Source organism: Cucurbita pepo, chromosome LG07 (genome assembly GCF_002806865.2).
Source record: "Cucurbita pepo subsp. pepo cultivar mu-cu-16 chromosome LG07, ASM280686v2, whole genome shotgun sequence".
NCBI classification, from domain to species: Eukaryota; Viridiplantae; Streptophyta; class Magnoliopsida; order Cucurbitales; family Cucurbitaceae; genus Cucurbita; species Cucurbita pepo.
This window is the reverse complement of record NC_036644.1, coordinates 10126705-10142280: the sequence shown is the minus strand read 5'-3', so window position 1 is coordinate 10142280 and position 15576 is coordinate 10126705. Positions and strand designations below refer to the sequence as shown.

The 15576-nt window shown below is 39.2% G+C and overlaps 2 protein-coding genes across 2 annotated transcripts; one reads left to right on the top strand and one right to left on the bottom strand.

The window, feature by feature from the left end:
* Positions 1 to 5203: 5203 nt before the first annotated feature.
* Positions 5204 to 11452, top strand: LOC111798201 (protease 2-like). Its single transcript, XM_023681208.1, has 11 exons — positions 5204 to 5622; positions 5733 to 5911; positions 7001 to 7223; positions 7337 to 7478; positions 7561 to 7761; positions 7903 to 8037; positions 8175 to 8303; positions 8647 to 9062; positions 9260 to 9476; positions 9659 to 9852; positions 11166 to 11452. Exons 1-11 carry the CDS (start codon positions 5258 to 5260, stop codon positions 11341 to 11343), a joined length of 2379 nt encoding a protein of 792 aa, XP_023536976.1. The 5' UTR covers positions 5204 to 5257; the 3' UTR covers positions 11344 to 11452.
* A 345-nt stretch (positions 11453 to 11797) lies between these two features.
* LOC111798193 (biotin carboxyl carrier protein of acetyl-CoA carboxylase, chloroplastic-like) lies at positions 11798 to 14811 on the bottom strand. Its single transcript, XM_023681198.1, has 6 exons — positions 14794 to 14811; positions 14610 to 14719; positions 14154 to 14478; positions 14006 to 14077; positions 12139 to 12204; positions 11798 to 12051 (listed from the first exon to the last, which is right to left on the bottom strand). The coding sequence occupies exons 1-6, from the start codon at positions 14809 to 14811 to the stop codon at positions 12028 to 12030; spliced, it is 615 nt and encodes a 204-aa protein (XP_023536966.1). The 3' UTR covers positions 11798 to 12027.
* Between the last annotated feature and the right edge of the window lie 765 nt (positions 14812 to 15576).

The window sequence follows — 15576 nt, the reverse complement described above, 5'->3', positions numbered from 1 at the left end:
TGTCGAGCTTGAATGATTCTACATGCAACCTAAACTACATAGAACTGCAAAGAAACTTAGTCATTAGCTTAAGAAAGCACAAATGCTTCTTTTACTACAAATACAACATACACGACAATATATAGTCTCAAAATGAAACTATTAAAGACATTCTCAGAGTTGTAACATTCATACTTTATGACCATAATTAACCATTATGTAACCGAAAGTAAATAAAAAGTCCTCAAATATATTAACGAAATACAATAACTTTAAATTGTAATCCACCTAAAATTTATAACAATGAAACTTCATTCTTCTTCAACGTAGCATGAATTGAAATATCTTTTGATAATTTCAACAACATTTTCTTCACATATTCGTTGAAGTATATTGTATGATTGATGTCTCTTAGTCCATATCAATACGTAACGGGTCAAAACAGATAATATCAACTTAGAGATAATGTTGGATAAAAATAAATAAATTTAATTTTTAATTTAATTTATTTTCAACCGTGAAGCAGACACGCACCCCCACCTGGGGACACACAAGCAAAAAAATAAAGGCCGTACAAAGATCCCGCAATCTACGGTCAACTGGATGGGACGTCGGTGGTTGACACGTGCGCTTCTTTGTGGTCCCCACACTCCTCGTGATCCCACGTGGATCCATGTACTCCTTGTCGGCAACCGAGGGACGCTGGCTTTACTCTCGTCTCAGCTCGATTCGACTCGGCTCGGTCGGCTCTGCCACGTAGGTAGAAAAGGAGCCGTGGATTTGGTTGGCAATGCCAACTCATCAATCGTACGGCTCAACATGTTTCCTTCCGACAAGGCGATGTTTTTCCATCTTTGGTCTTTGTATCGTTTACTATTTTTAGGATTTAATTTCCTCTAATTTAAATTAAAAATAAAATAAAAACTAAACTTTTCCCAACTACTAATTTTATTTTTTTGCTATTTAGTCCTTCTACTTTGCAAAAATTGCCCACCTTTCTCGTTTTAGTTTATAAACGAATCTCTTTATGATAAACAGATTCATTTTACAAGTTCGTTATTAACTCGTAATCCCCGAAAGACTTTCAAGGAGCCTTGTTCAGTAGGTGCGATGCAAGTATTCTTTCACAAGTTTGACGCAAGTCGTACTTCCCAGCCCTCTTAGCTACTTGTATTAACAAACTAGGGCGCTATACAGAAGTTCGTGCCTGCTTATCCCAGGTTACTATTGAACATCGATCCATCTGAAGAATGATGCTTGTATATCCCTAAGTGTGGGTCGAGAGAAACAAAAAATTTCTTGTAAGGGTGTGGAAACCTCTCCCTAGTAGGCACGTTCTAAAACTGTGAGACTGATGAAAATATGTAACGGACCAAATCGAACAATATCTGCTCGCGGTGATACGTTTACAAGAGTTTCAAAGTCTCAATCGTTGGATAATAAACACAACTATTTAATTTTGATGATTTTTTTACCACTGGGATTAAGTCGTTACAAAATTTTAAGTACGTATAAACTAAAGTTTATGGACCAAATTATGACCTTCCCGAGAGTTTATGGACCTCACGACACTATACTCATAATTTTTTTAAAGTAGTATCGTCTTCGTTTAGAATTTTGAAAAGCTAAAATTTAAATAATTTTTTTTTTTAAAAATATGAGGTTCAAAATAGACGTTTTAAAAGTACGAACACTAATGAATATAAGTCAAAAAGTATAATGATAAAATAAAAAAAATATATCCTACTTTGCTCTCTCATTAAATTTTTTGGTTTGTTCATGTCTATACAATTATTGGACTTGGATAATTTCGTGTCTATTTAATTTAAATGTAACGAAATTTGTGAGTTGTAGTTTGACTCAACCCGACAGGAGAGAGTGGGTGAAAAGACGAGAACAATGAGATGCCGAACACTCTCCCGACTTAGTTTTTTAGGGTTTTTCCAAAAAGTTTCATATCCGTGAAGATAACGTCTCTCACTTCATCGATATTAGCCAATATGAGACTCGAACAATCCTCAACAAATTCCTCTAAGAAAAGAGTGAAGACTATTCCTCACAGACTAACATAGAATTGCTCCAAGTCGAGCATACTCAACTTTGGAACTCCTATGACGAGCCACCGAAAAGGAAGATATACCGCTCCTTCACTCGGGCATCACACGTCCACCAATTTGCACATTGGTTCGTTCTCGAACCACACCCTACAAGGAGGGTTCTGCTTTGATATCATTTGTAACAACTCTACGTACGTCCAACATAAGATTAAATCGTTACAACATGCATGTCATTGGTAGTTTCAGTAACTCAACCCCATGTACGTCCACCATAAAAACTACGAGGTTTAGTCATTTCTGCTTGAATTTATTGAAAAACCCTGATGACAGCTAAAAGTAGGATCGTGTTGCCTATTTGCCCTCCTGTTATCTCTCTCATTGTCTACCAGATAAAAGGCAACACGCTCGATCCTTAATTTTGTAGAAAAACATACATAAGAAATCCAACTTGTTCGTAAATTTGGAGAAGAAAAAAACGTTTTTTTAGGGTTTAGGAAATTATTGGGAGTAGAGTTCTTTGCATAGAAACTCATAATCTTATGTTATATTAATAAGTAAATGATTTAATCTATACATTGATTTTGTCACATGTACTTATAATAAAGTATAGTTAATTATTTCAAATAATGAAGAGAAATTAATTTATATTATTTTATGCAAAAATAATAGTTTCAATTTCCAATCAATGACAGTCTTCAAGAAATTCACCACTATTTTACTCTAATATTAAACTAATCATCATCCTTCCTTGATGTAAATTTGGTCACCAATGGGCATTTTATCATTAATTAATATTGTTAATTCTCTTGTTTTAGGGTTTTCATAGTACAATTAAGTAAGATAATTAGCCCTGCTGCCTTGGCTCCAACATAGGCATTGGTTTTGATAAATATATTTTATGTTCTCTCTCATGCTCGGACAAGCATACCCTAACTTACTTCATTTTGCATCTTGTAACGTTATCGAGATTGTAACAGTCTAAACCCACTGCTAGTAGATATTGTCTGCTTTAGCCGTTATGTATCGCCATAAAACCGTCTATTAGGGAGAGGTTTCTACACCTTTGTAAGGAATGTTTCGTTCCCTTCTCCAACCGATGTGAGATATCAGAATCCACCCTCTTTGTGGGTCCAATGTCCTTGCTGGCACATTGCCTAGTGTTTGGCTCTAATACCATTTGTAACAGCCTAAGCCCACTGTTAGTAGATATTGTTCACTTTGGCTCGTTATGTATCGCCGTCAACCTCACGGTTTTAAAACGCGCCTACTAAGGAGAGGTTTCTATTGTAAGAAATGTTTCATTCCCCTCTCCAACCGATGTGGGATCTCACAATCCACCCCCTTTGGGGGCCTAACGTCCTCGTGGCACACCGCCTGGTGTTTGGCTCTAANTGTAAGAAATGTTTCATTCCCCTCTCCAACCGATGTGGGATCTCACAATCCACCCCCTTTGGGGGCCTAACGTCCTCGTGGCACATCGCCTGGTGTTTGGCTTTGATGCCATTTGTAACAGCTCAAGCCTACCTCTAGTAGATATTGTCTGCTTTGGCCTATTACGTATCACGTCAGCCTCATGATTTTAAAAAGCATCTACTAGGGAGAGATTTTTACACCCTTGGAAGGAATGCTTCGTTTCCCTCTCCAACCGATGTGAGATCTTACAATTCACCCTCTTTGTGGGTCCAACGTCTTCGCTGACACACTGCCTNACCTCTTTGTGGGTCCAATGTCCTTACTGACACATTGTCTGGTGTTTGGCTCTAATACCATTTGTAACAGCCTAAGCCCACTGTTAGTAGATATTGTTCACTTTGGCTCGTTATGTATCGCCGTCAGCCTCACGGTTTTAAAACGCGCCTACTAGGGAGAGGTTTCTACACCCTTGTAAGAAATGTTTCATTCCCCTCTCCAACCAATGTGGGATCTCACAATCCACCCCCTTTGGGGACCTAACGTCCTCGTAGCACATCGCCTGGTGTTTGGCTTTGATGCCATTTGTAACAGCTCAAGCCTACCTCTAGTAGATATTGTCTGCTTTGGCCTATTACGTATCACGTCAGCCTCATGATTTTAAAAAGCATCTACTAGGGAGAGGTTTCTACACCCTTGGAAGGAATGCTTTGTTCTCCTCTCCAACCGATGTGAGATCTTACAATTCACCCTCTTTGTGGGTCCAACGTCCTCGTTGGCACACTGCTTGATGTTTAGTTCTGATACCATTTGTAATAGCCTAAACCCACCGCTAGCAAATGTTGTCTGTTTTGGCTTGTTATGTATCGCCGTCAGTCTCACGATTTTAAAATGTGTCTACTAGGGAGAGATTTCTACACCTGTATAAGGAATGTTTTGATCCACTCTCCAACCGATGTGGAATCTCACAAAGATGGTCCCGATATTTCTCTACGACATGATCATGTTACTTACTTGTCTTACACTATCATTACAAACCAACATACGTCTCAACGTACTTGAGAAATTGAGCTGGGTTGTTGAGCAAGCCCACTAGTGTTCACTTCAAAGCCCATTTCTAATGGCCTTTTCAAATATTGGGCTTGTTTTTTTGTTTTTATTTCTTTATTATTATTCTAGATGAATTTTGAGGAGTATAGATTAATTTGTGTTTGTTTCGAATTTATTTAATATCATTTATATTAGAATAATTGTGAGTCGTGGACAAATAAATGTTTTTTAAAAAATTAATTTTTTTTAACAATCCAACCTCCCAATTCGAAAATAAGAGTTTGGGTTAGAATGGATTGTAAAAATTGTAAAAATTTTCGAGTCGGTTGGGTTACCCATCCAAACAACCTGTGGTTGGGTAAAAAAAAAATCATTTAACTCAACCCAATCCGAACTATATGCACTCTTATTATTTATTTATTTGTATGGCAAGTAATATGTATATATTATCGGTTCAGTTCAGGTTAACTCGAACATTTATCTACTGAATCTGAAACCCAAATTGAACCCGTTCAATTCCATGAAAATAATCTAACCCAATCCAAGATGTTATTAGTTCAAGCTTTATGATTCGGATTAGGTTGGTCCGACCTCCAAAATTCAAACTTAAAAAAATAAATAATAATAATTTCCCAAAACATATTTTCTTAAAAAAAAAATAAAATAATATATATATAATAGAAAAGGAAGTATTTTTCGATTTTCAGAACAAAAACCCCATATAAACCCTCTCTAACATTGCCGGCGGAGCAACTCCGGCAATGAACCAATTTCGTGCAGCCCTCCGCCACTGCCGCTCTAATCTTCACGGTGCTCTCCGGCGATGCCTCCACTACAAGGCACCAAAGACTCCACAGCCACCGTCACCACCGGGGCCGCCAAAGCCTCCAAAGAAGCCACAGAGTTTCACTATGCACGATATCACTTGGGAGGATCCGTACAGTTGGATGTCGAGATTGAACGACAAGGTGGCGATGCGGCATATGGACGTTTACATGGAGCAGGAGGAGAAGTATGTGGAGGCTGTAATGGCTGACACAGAACGACTCCAGAGTAAGCTTCAATCTGAAATGGCTTCTCGCTTGGCTTTTGACCTCTCGACTCCTTCACTTCGTTTGGGTCCTTGGTAGGGTTTTTTTGGTTATGAACTCTTTGCATTGTTGTTAATCGATTAGAATCAATCTCTTTGCCTCAATTATTGTTGATCTCTTTGAAGGCGAATGTCAATCGCCGCAGGTTGTATTATCGAAGAGTCGAAGAAGGAAAGCAGTATCAAGTTCTCTGTCGCAGATTAGCGAGCTTACATGAAAAGTTCATTTCTAATAAATCTCCTTCAGCTGGATTTGATTATGTTTCCGGCAAGAAAATTGAGCAAAAGTTGCTTGATTATAATCAAGAAGCTGAGAGATTCGGAGGTATTGTTATCTTTTCCCTGATCCTCCTCTGTTTCCCTTTGGTTAAAAATGTTCTTTTGTGGGATTCACTTTAAAACAAATCATTTTGAGAGAATTCTATTTCGTGCTGCTTCCTGATAAACTTTGTTTTGCCTCATAACATGAAATGAAGCAATCATCTACAAGAGGAATGTTGAGGATTGTTGGGAGGGAGTCTCACAGGTTGAGATATGATTCAAAGTATTCAAAATGAAGATATGATTTGAAGTAGTTGAGATATGATTCAAATATTCAAACTACCAAGATTTTAGGAGATTTTAGGAGATTGTTAGTAGATTTGAATTTATCTAGATTTGCATGATTTACTATTTCTGGTCCAGTGTATTAGCTATAGATACTGGAATTGCTTAACCCTTTAAGCATCGAGTCAGTATCTATTTTATCCATTCCTATCTCTTTCACTATCCCCTTTCCAATCTCACATTGGCTAATTTAGGGAATGATCATGAGTTTATAAGTAAGGAAAGGAAGCCAAAAGCAAAGCCATGAGAGCTTATGATCAAAGTGGACAATATCATACCATTGTGGAGAGTCGTTATTTCTAACATGGTATCGGAGCCATGCCCTTAACTTAGCTCAGTCAATAGGATCCTCAAATGTCGAATAAAGAAGTTGTGACCCTCAAAGGTGTATTTCAAAGTGACTCAAGTGTCGAACAAGGATGTACTTTGTTCGAGGAATCCAGAGAAGAAGTCGAGCCCCGATTAAGGGGAGGTTGTTCGAGGACTCCATAGGCCTCAGGAAAGGCTCTGTAGTGTACTTTGTTGGAGGGGAGGATTGTTGGAAGGGAGTCCCACATTGACTAATTTAGGGAACGATCATGGGTTTATAAGTAAGGAATACATCTCCATTGGTATGAGGCCTTTTGGGAAGCCCAAAGCAAAACCATGAGAGCTTATGCTCAAAGTGGACAATATCATACCATTGTGGAGAGTCCTTATTCCTGACAAGGAAGAGCTTGGTTTCTGATTATAGTTTCCGCATGCCATTACTTATTCCCCCTTTATATTTGAAGCATGTTGAATCTCACCCTCTTAATAATTATTGTAGGTTATGCCTATGAGGAGCTATCAGAAGTATCTCCTGATCATCGCTTTCTTGCATACACTATGTATGACAAGGACAATGACTACTTCAGATTGTCTGTAAAGAATTTGAGTTCTGGTTCTTTATGTAGTAAGCCTCAAGTCGATCGAGTTTCTAATTTGGCATGGGCCAAAGGCGGCCAGGCATTGCTCTATGTTGTTACTGATCAAAATAAAAGACCATGTAGGTTGGTAAAATAGTTTCTCTGCGCAGTTACTCCTCATCAGTGTATTCTTCAGTTTTTTTCCATATTGACGACTATGGTTGTGAAAATGAGATGGAATATGCTTTTTTTTATAGATTATATTGTAGCATGATTGGATCAACTGATGAAGATACTTTGCTTCTGGAAGAACCAGATGATGATGTTCATGTTTATATTAGACACACAAAAGACTTTAATTTTGTTACTGTTAATCGATTCACTCCTACATCTTCCAAGGTATGTATGACATCTGAAGAACTTCATAGTTGGTACTAAGGTCGGTTGCAATTATATATTTATTGTGAACCCTACATTTTAGGTCTTTCTGATTGATGCTGCCAATCCGTTATCTGGTATGGAGTTAATTTGGGAGTGTGAAGGATTAGCTCATTGCATAATGGAACATCATCTAGGAGTGCTTTACTTGTTTACGAATGCTAATAAAGGTCACGAAGCAGTAGATTCTCATTATCTTCTTCGTAGCCCACTTAGTGTTGAATCTACTTCAAGAACATGGGAGGTTGGTTTTGTTCATTGGGACTTCTTGTCCTTTTTTATCCCCTTTTACTCTGAATGATCCAAAACCTTCAACATTTTCATGAACATGGTTTTTGTTTTCTCCATCTTGATGATTCTCAACCAATTTTCTAATGTGGTGCAGAATGTATTTGTTGATGATCCAGACTTGGTGATTGTGGATGTCGATTTCAGTCACACGCATTTGGTTCTTATTCTTAGGGAAGGACAGAAACTTAGACTCTGTGCTGTTCGGCTACCCTTGCCTGTTGGTGGAAAGGTCTAATTTCTGGAATTTTAGGACTATCTATGCCTCTGGTTGCATATAATGTGCAGCAACACTAGCAGTTACCATATAATTAAGCAGGCCCTTGACTACCATTATTTAGTCCATCTGTCATTTTTTTTATGTGCCAGGGATCAATCAATCTCAAAGAACTAGAACCACATTTTCTGCCTCTTCCTAAGCACGTATCGCAGATTTCTTCAGGACCAAATTACGACTTTTATTCATCGACAATGCGATTTACCATTTCATCACCTGTGGTATGTGAATTTCTATTGGTCGTATATTCTTAAGATTGTTTTAACGCACGTGGTTGCTCGTAACTGTGGCTGAGGCACAAAACTTTACGGAAATGAATTGCAGATTGCTTAACGGTCAAAGTTATGTCGATTTTCATATCTTATGGAGTGTTTGTGGGCAGTTTGATTCGTCTCTATTGTTAAAACTAGAACTGCTGGTTGCTAGAATCAGTAATATGAACTAGAATGATATCTATCCTTTGGAATGTAATGATTATAAGAACTTAACCTACTTAGACTTTAGGACAAATGTAATAATGTCCGACTGTTTGCTGCCCATTAATTGTTATTTAACTTTCAACAGATGCCTGATGCTGTGGTTGATTATAACCTATCAGATGGAAAGTGGAATATCATTCAACAGCAAAGCATTCTTCATGAACGAACACGAATTCTTTATGGAACGACTTCCTCTGCAGAAGCATCAGGAAAAATATCTAATGAGTCGGAGATTTCTACGGGTGAAGCCAACTTCGATGATGATCAGATGTGGAACACCCTCTCTGAATTTTATGCTTGTGAACACTTCAATGTCTCATCACATGATGAAGTTTTGATTCCTTTAACGGTCGTATACTCTTACAAGAGTAAAAGAGAAAATGAAAACCCTGGATTACTTCATGTACATGGAGCTTTTGGTGAGCCACTCGACAAACGGTGGCGCAGCGAGTTGAAAAGCCTTCTTGATCGTGGCTGGGTCATTGCATATGCTGATGTTAGGTTCGTAAGCATTTATACTTCCTTGAATTCTGAATGACTTCATGGCTTGAACCTTTTATTGATTTAGCTATGATAAACAGCTTACTTTGGAAATGGTTTTAATTCATCTTATGAACGTTAAACTTATTTCAGATTCCATCAAAAGTTCTATATCTCTAATTTGGCATCTCATTTCCTGTTGTTTTGTTTGCTTCCAGAGGTGGAGGTGGTGGGGGTAAGAAGTGGCATCATGATGGTAGGCGTACAAAGAAGTTTAATTCAGTTCAAGATTATATTTCGTGTGCTAAATTCCTTGTTGAAAGAAAGATTGTAAATGAGGAGAAGCTTGCTGGTTGGGGCTATAGTGCTGGAGGACTTTTGGTTGCTTCTGCTATCAATCAATGCCCAGAATTGTTTCGATCTGCTATTTTGAAAGTATGCCTCTATCTTCTGCATTATTTCTCTTGCATTTTATATGTTTGTTCTAAAGTTGGATGGAAAGATTCCGTGTTATAAGATTTTATTCTTCTGCTATAATCAGTTTGTTTTAAAAGAAACTTTTCTTCAAAAGGGTTTTGATCCATTTTATCTTTACTAAATCTTTCATTTTGTTACAGGTTCCATTTCTAGATCCAATAAACACACTCCTTCATCCCATTATACCACTAACACCAGCTGACTATGAAGAATTTGGATACCCTGAGGAGGATATAGATGATTTTCATGCAGTTCGCAGATACTCTCCGTATGATAACATACAGAAGGATGTCGCCTACCCAGCTGTTTTGATAACCTCGTCCTTTAATACCCGGTAATTTTCTTTTCATATGCTAGCCGAAANCTTCTGCTATAATCAGTTTGTTTTAAAAGAAACTTTTCTTCAAAAGGGTTTTGATCCATTTTATCTTTACTAAATCTTTCATTTTGTTACAGGTTCCATTTCTAGATCCAATAAACACACTCCTTCATCCCATTATACCACTAACACCAGCTGACTATGAAGAATTTGGATACCCTGAGGAGGATATAGATGATTTTCATGCAGTTCGCAGATACTCTCCGTATGATAACATACAGAAGGATGTCGCCTACCCAGCTGTTTTGATAACCTCGTCCTTTAATACCCGGTAATTTTCTTTTCATATGCTAGCCGAAACATTCTTTATAAGGGTGTGAAAACCTTTCCTTAGTAGATACGTTTTAAAACCTTGAAAGGAAGGCTGGAAGGGGAAGCTCAAAGAGGACAATATTTACTAGCGGTGGGCTTGGGCCATTAGAAATGGTATAAGAGCTAGACACTGGATGATGTGCTAGTAAGGAGGCTGAGTCCCAAAGAGGTTGGACACGAGGCGGTGTGCCACAAGGAGGTAGCCTCGAAGGAGGGTGGACACGAGGCAGTGTGCCAACGATGAGGCTGAGCCCCAAAGGGGGGTGGACATGAGACGGTGTGCTAGCAAGGACGTTGGGTCCCAATTGGGGGATCCCGTATCGATTGGAGAAGAGATGAGTGCTAGTGAGGATGTTGGGCCCCGAAGGGGGGTAAATTGTGAGATCCCACATCGGTTGAGGAGGAGAACGAAATATTCTTTATAAGGGTGTGGAAACCTCTCCCTAGTATACGCATTTTAAAATCTTGAGGAGAAACCTGGAAGGGAAAGCTCAAAGAGAACAATATCTATTAGCGGTAGGCTTAGGCCGTTACATACTATATCGAGTAAAATGTCAGGATTGGACATTGATATTACTCGAACATGCTCTGAACTTGTTATTTGGAGTATCCAATTATTCTTAGTTATTACTTCATTAAAATCTTTGGCAAGTAGGGACACACTTGGAAGAAAATTCATTGTTGAATACGTCTATAACGCATCCTTGTCCATGTTTCTTCCTCTAAAAAGAAGAATGGTTTGCAAATCATTGTTCAAAACACTGCTTTTGTCTGAATTATCTGTGTTAGAATTCATCTAACTCTGACATTACATAAAAGGCCTTGTACCAATGGAGGGAGATGTATTCCTTATAAACTCATGATCAACTCATTGTTTCATGCATTCATCGAGTAACATTGTTCATAGTCCAGCCATTCTGTGATGTTCAATCCACTTATCTCTCTGTGTTGTGCAGATTTGGGGTATGGGAAGCTGCAAAATGGATTGCTCGAGTGCGGGATTACAGTATTTATGATCCAAAACGTCCGGTAATTCTCAATATAACAACAGACATAGTGGAGGAAAACAGGTATTTGCACTGTAAAGAATCAGCTTTAGAGACTGCATTTCTTTTGAAGTTTATAGGATCGTAGGCTTCATTGTTTAAGAACTAAGTTCACATAATGAACATCACCTCCCATTGTAATATAAATCAAATCAAACACAATGGAAATGAGATTTCTTGGACACTATTTACTTGGAGATCGTAAAGCCATTGTTTTTTACATTGGTCATATCGCTCACAAATACGACCAATGGCCAATAATTACAAATGCTATCTCGATCTAGAAACTGATATCAATCCACGTCTGGATTTAGCTCTCGTTATTCCATACAAGTCAAAATTGCTATTGTTATTTGAAAAGGTCATGATTTACATAGAGTCGATAATCGAGGCGTTGATTCCCATTGCAAATGTGATGAACACAATCAATTGTAATGAAACGAGACCAAGTTCTAATATTTTCATTGATTCGTTACAATTCGAAGCAACATATGGTTCTTGGATAGAAGAAATCCTTATTTCATCAACTCGAAGGTACGAAATTAGCAAAGGGTTAAATATATATATATATATATATATATCTGATTTCACAACCAAAGTTAAACTGGAAAAGGAATTGTCATTTATGAACACAATCTCTCTCTGATTACACTCAATTAAAGAGAAAAGAAGACATTACCATAACTAATCCACAACCTGAACTTGCTTGGAAACTCAATTTGCCTCCTGAACTCAGCTTAACTCGACTCATGTTAAACGAAACAGGATTCATCTAAGGTTGAATGCGAAACAAAGGCTGCAAAGAAACCACAACAAAATACAAGACCATAAGGAAACAGTTTAGCCATCCATTACAATAACTTTAATGGTTAGAACTACTTACCGTGTCGACACTAACAGGCTTCCCGTCCTCTGCAATAACCTCGACTATGGTCCCTGATTGATCGGCCTGAAAAATTAGAAGTTTTTAAGAGAAGACATTAGTTGTCCCTACAGAGACATCCCATAAAATTGGAAGAGCAGACATTAGCCAGTTTGACTGAAACAAATGATCTGGGTAGCTGCCACCAGACGACATTATGCATGGAGATTTACCTCTATATACTTGAACTCAACATGTCTGTCATAGGATATTTAGGCAGTAATAATAGGGGATTTACTACTGATTCACATATATCCTCAGGGGTAAATAGTCCTAATGGAAAGAGTAAGAAACAAACTATAGTGGGTAAGATCTGAATTTGTTCACCATATATTGTTTGTACAAATGTTAACTCATAATTAATGGAATTGTGAGACCCCACATCAGTTAGAAAGGGGAACGAGACATTCTTTATAAAGGTGTGGAAACCCCTCCCTAGCAGACGTGTTTTAAAAACTTGAGGGGAAGCTCGAAAGTAAAAGGCCAAACAGGACAATATCTGCTAGCAGTGGGCTTGGGGTGTTACAAATGGTATCAGAGCCAGACACCGGGCGATGTGCTAATGAGGATGTTGGGCCCCAAAGGGGGGAGGGGTGGATTGTGAGATCCCATGTCGATTGGAGAGAGGAACGAGTGTCGGCGAGGACGCTGGGCCCCCAAAGAGAGTGGATTGTGAGACCCCATATCGATTGGAGAAAGGAACGAGTGTCAATGACGACGCTGGGCCCCCAAAGGCGGTGGATTGTGAGACCCCACATCGGTTGGAAAGGAGAACAAAATATTCTTTATAAGGGTGTGGAAACTTCTTTCTAGCAGACGTGTTTTAAAAACCTTTGAGGGGAAACCAAACGGGAAAGCCCAAAGGAGACTATCTATCAATACTGGGCTTCATGTNAAGTTCTGGGCAGTGTGTCAAATAGGACGTTGGGTCCCCAAAAAGAGTGAATTGTGAGATCGCCCATCGATTGGAGAGAGGAACGAGTGCCAACAAGGATGCAAGGCCCTGAAGGGGATAGGGATTGTGAGATCCTACATTAGTTGAAGAGGGGAACGAAACATTTTTTATAAGGGTGTGAAAACCTCTCCCTAGCAGACGCGTTTTAAAAACCTTGAGGAGAAGTCCGAAAGGAAAAGCCCAAAGAGGACAATATCTGCTAGCGGTGGGCCTAGGGTGTTACAAATGGTATCAGAGCCAGACACCGGGCGGTGTGCCAGCAAGGACGCTGGACCCCAAAGGGGGGTGGATTGTGAGATCCCACATTGATTGGAGAGAGGAACGAGTGCCAGCAATGACGCTGAGCTCCGAAAAGAGTGGATTGTGAGATCCCACATCGGTTGGAGAGAGGAACGAATCATTTTTTATAAGGGTGTGGAAACATCTCCCTAGCATACACGTTTTAAAAATCTTAAAAGAAAGCCCAAAAGAAAAGGCCCAAAGAAGACAATATCTGCTAGCGGTGGGCTACAAGAATTATTACTCCATCTTTCCTAAGATTGAGTTGCATCCATATTCTTTGAAACATAACAAGACACAAGACAGGTGATTGTTTACTACATAGGAGAATCAGAGGTTTGTTTCACCCATAATCAGGCTATTATAAACAGTAAAATTTTCAGTTTATGTGAATCCAATACTGTTTCGAACATACACCCACATCAGTAGACAATACTATGGAAAGTAAGGAATATACTGTTAGCAACTCAAGCGAAGAACATGATATCAAACTAAAGGGAAGACAAGGAGATAGCAATGCTCCATATGGATGATAAACTTCAACATAATGTTTCACATTCAAAGATCTAAACGTATAAAGAGAGAAAATCTTACCTCTATTTCGTTCATTAATTTCATAGCCTCAATGATGCATAAGATTTGTCCCTTCTGTACTTTATCTCCAACCTATAAGAAGAACTCCTCAAAAAAAGCTCCAACGAAAGATTTACGAAATACCATTTACTATACGAAAGAAATTTACCTTAACAAACGGTGGTTCTCCAGGCCCGGGACTACGGTAGAACGTGCCCGCCATAGGGCATTTGAGAGGTGGAAGAGACGAACTGGTTGACTTGGCAGCAGGAGGTGAAGATGGTAGGCTTGAAACTGGAGAAGCAGGTGCTGGTAGTGCAGCAGGACCAGGAGCTGGTGGTGCTACCGAGGGCGAGGGCGAGGGCGGGGACGCATACATCATAGGAACAGCAGCAGGAGGTGGTGCTTGAGGTAAGGCCTCTTTTTTACGGATCGTCACTTCGCAGTCGAGCTGTTTCAATTGTAACTCGACAATGTCTCTTGAATCGACAAGCCTGCAAGTAGGGAGAAACATGTTAAACCACAGCCATATGTAGAGGAAAAGTTCAGTGNTAGGAGGGTCCGTCAATGGGGGAATGAAGGAAAGATGGGAGGGAGTTGCAGGGGGCGGGCGGAAGAGGGTGNCTTGATAAGGCTTGAAACTTGAGTAATGAACTCAGAGATTGATTCTTCCGTTGCCAAAGGTTTAGAAGATTCATCACTCAATGATTTAGCACTTCCATCAATAGTANCTACCTACGAAAACATAAAATCTAGATTAATTTTTTTTTTTTTTAATAGATCCATTATTTTAAAAGTTATAGGATTACACTTCGACACGGGATCATGAGAGGTTACGTCCGAGCTAATGAAAAATTTGTTCTTTAGAATTTTGTNGCTGAAGTGGTATAGTTCTATAAAAACATAAAAAGAACCACCTTACTTGAACAAGATTGGTTCTCTGAGTTGTACAATTGCGTCTTGAGTTTTCAATAAGTTATGAATAAGAGAGCGATCTATTATTAACTTTATTGGTTGTACTACATATGTAACAGCTGAAGCCCACCTCNAATCGTGAGGCTAACAGCGATACGTAACGGGTCAAAACAGATGATATTTTCTAGTAATGGGCTTGGGCTGTTACAAATGGTATCAGAGTTAGGCATCNTCCTTTACAACCGATGTGGAATCTTACAATTCACCTCCCGAGTGTCCTCACTGGCACAACGCCCAGTGTCTGACTCTGATACCATCTGTAACAGCCTAAGCTCACTGCTAGCAGATCTTGTCCGCTTTGGCCCGTTACGTATCGCCGTCAGTCTCACGATTTTAAAACGCATCTGCTAGGGAGAGGTTTCCACACCCTTTATAAAGAATGTTTTGTTTCCCTCTCCAACCGATGTGAAATCTCACAATCCACCCCCATAGGGGCTAGTGTCCTTGCTGGCACAGCGTCCGGTGTTTGGCTCTAATACCATCTGTAACAGCCTAAGCTCACCGCTAGCAGATATTATTCGCTTTGACCCGTTACGTATCGCCGTCAGCCTCACGGCTTTAAAACGCATCTCCTAGGGAGAGGTTTCCACACCCTTATAAGGAATGCTTCATTTCCT

Excerpts from the sequence above, each read along its gene's own strand:
- LOC111798201 (XM_023681208.1), top strand. The coding sequence starts at position 5,258 with ATGAACCAATTTCGTGCAGCCCTCCGCCACTGCCGCTCTAATCTTCAC. Across the intron at positions 5,623-5,732 it reads TCACTTCGTTTGGGTCCTTG|GTTGTATTATCGAAGAGTCG; the intron begins GTAGGGTTTTTT and ends CAATCGCCGCAG. Across the intron at positions 9,063-9,259 it reads ATTGCATATGCTGATGTTAG|AGGTGGAGGTGGTGGGGGTA; the intron begins GTTCGTAAGCAT and ends GTTTGCTTCCAG.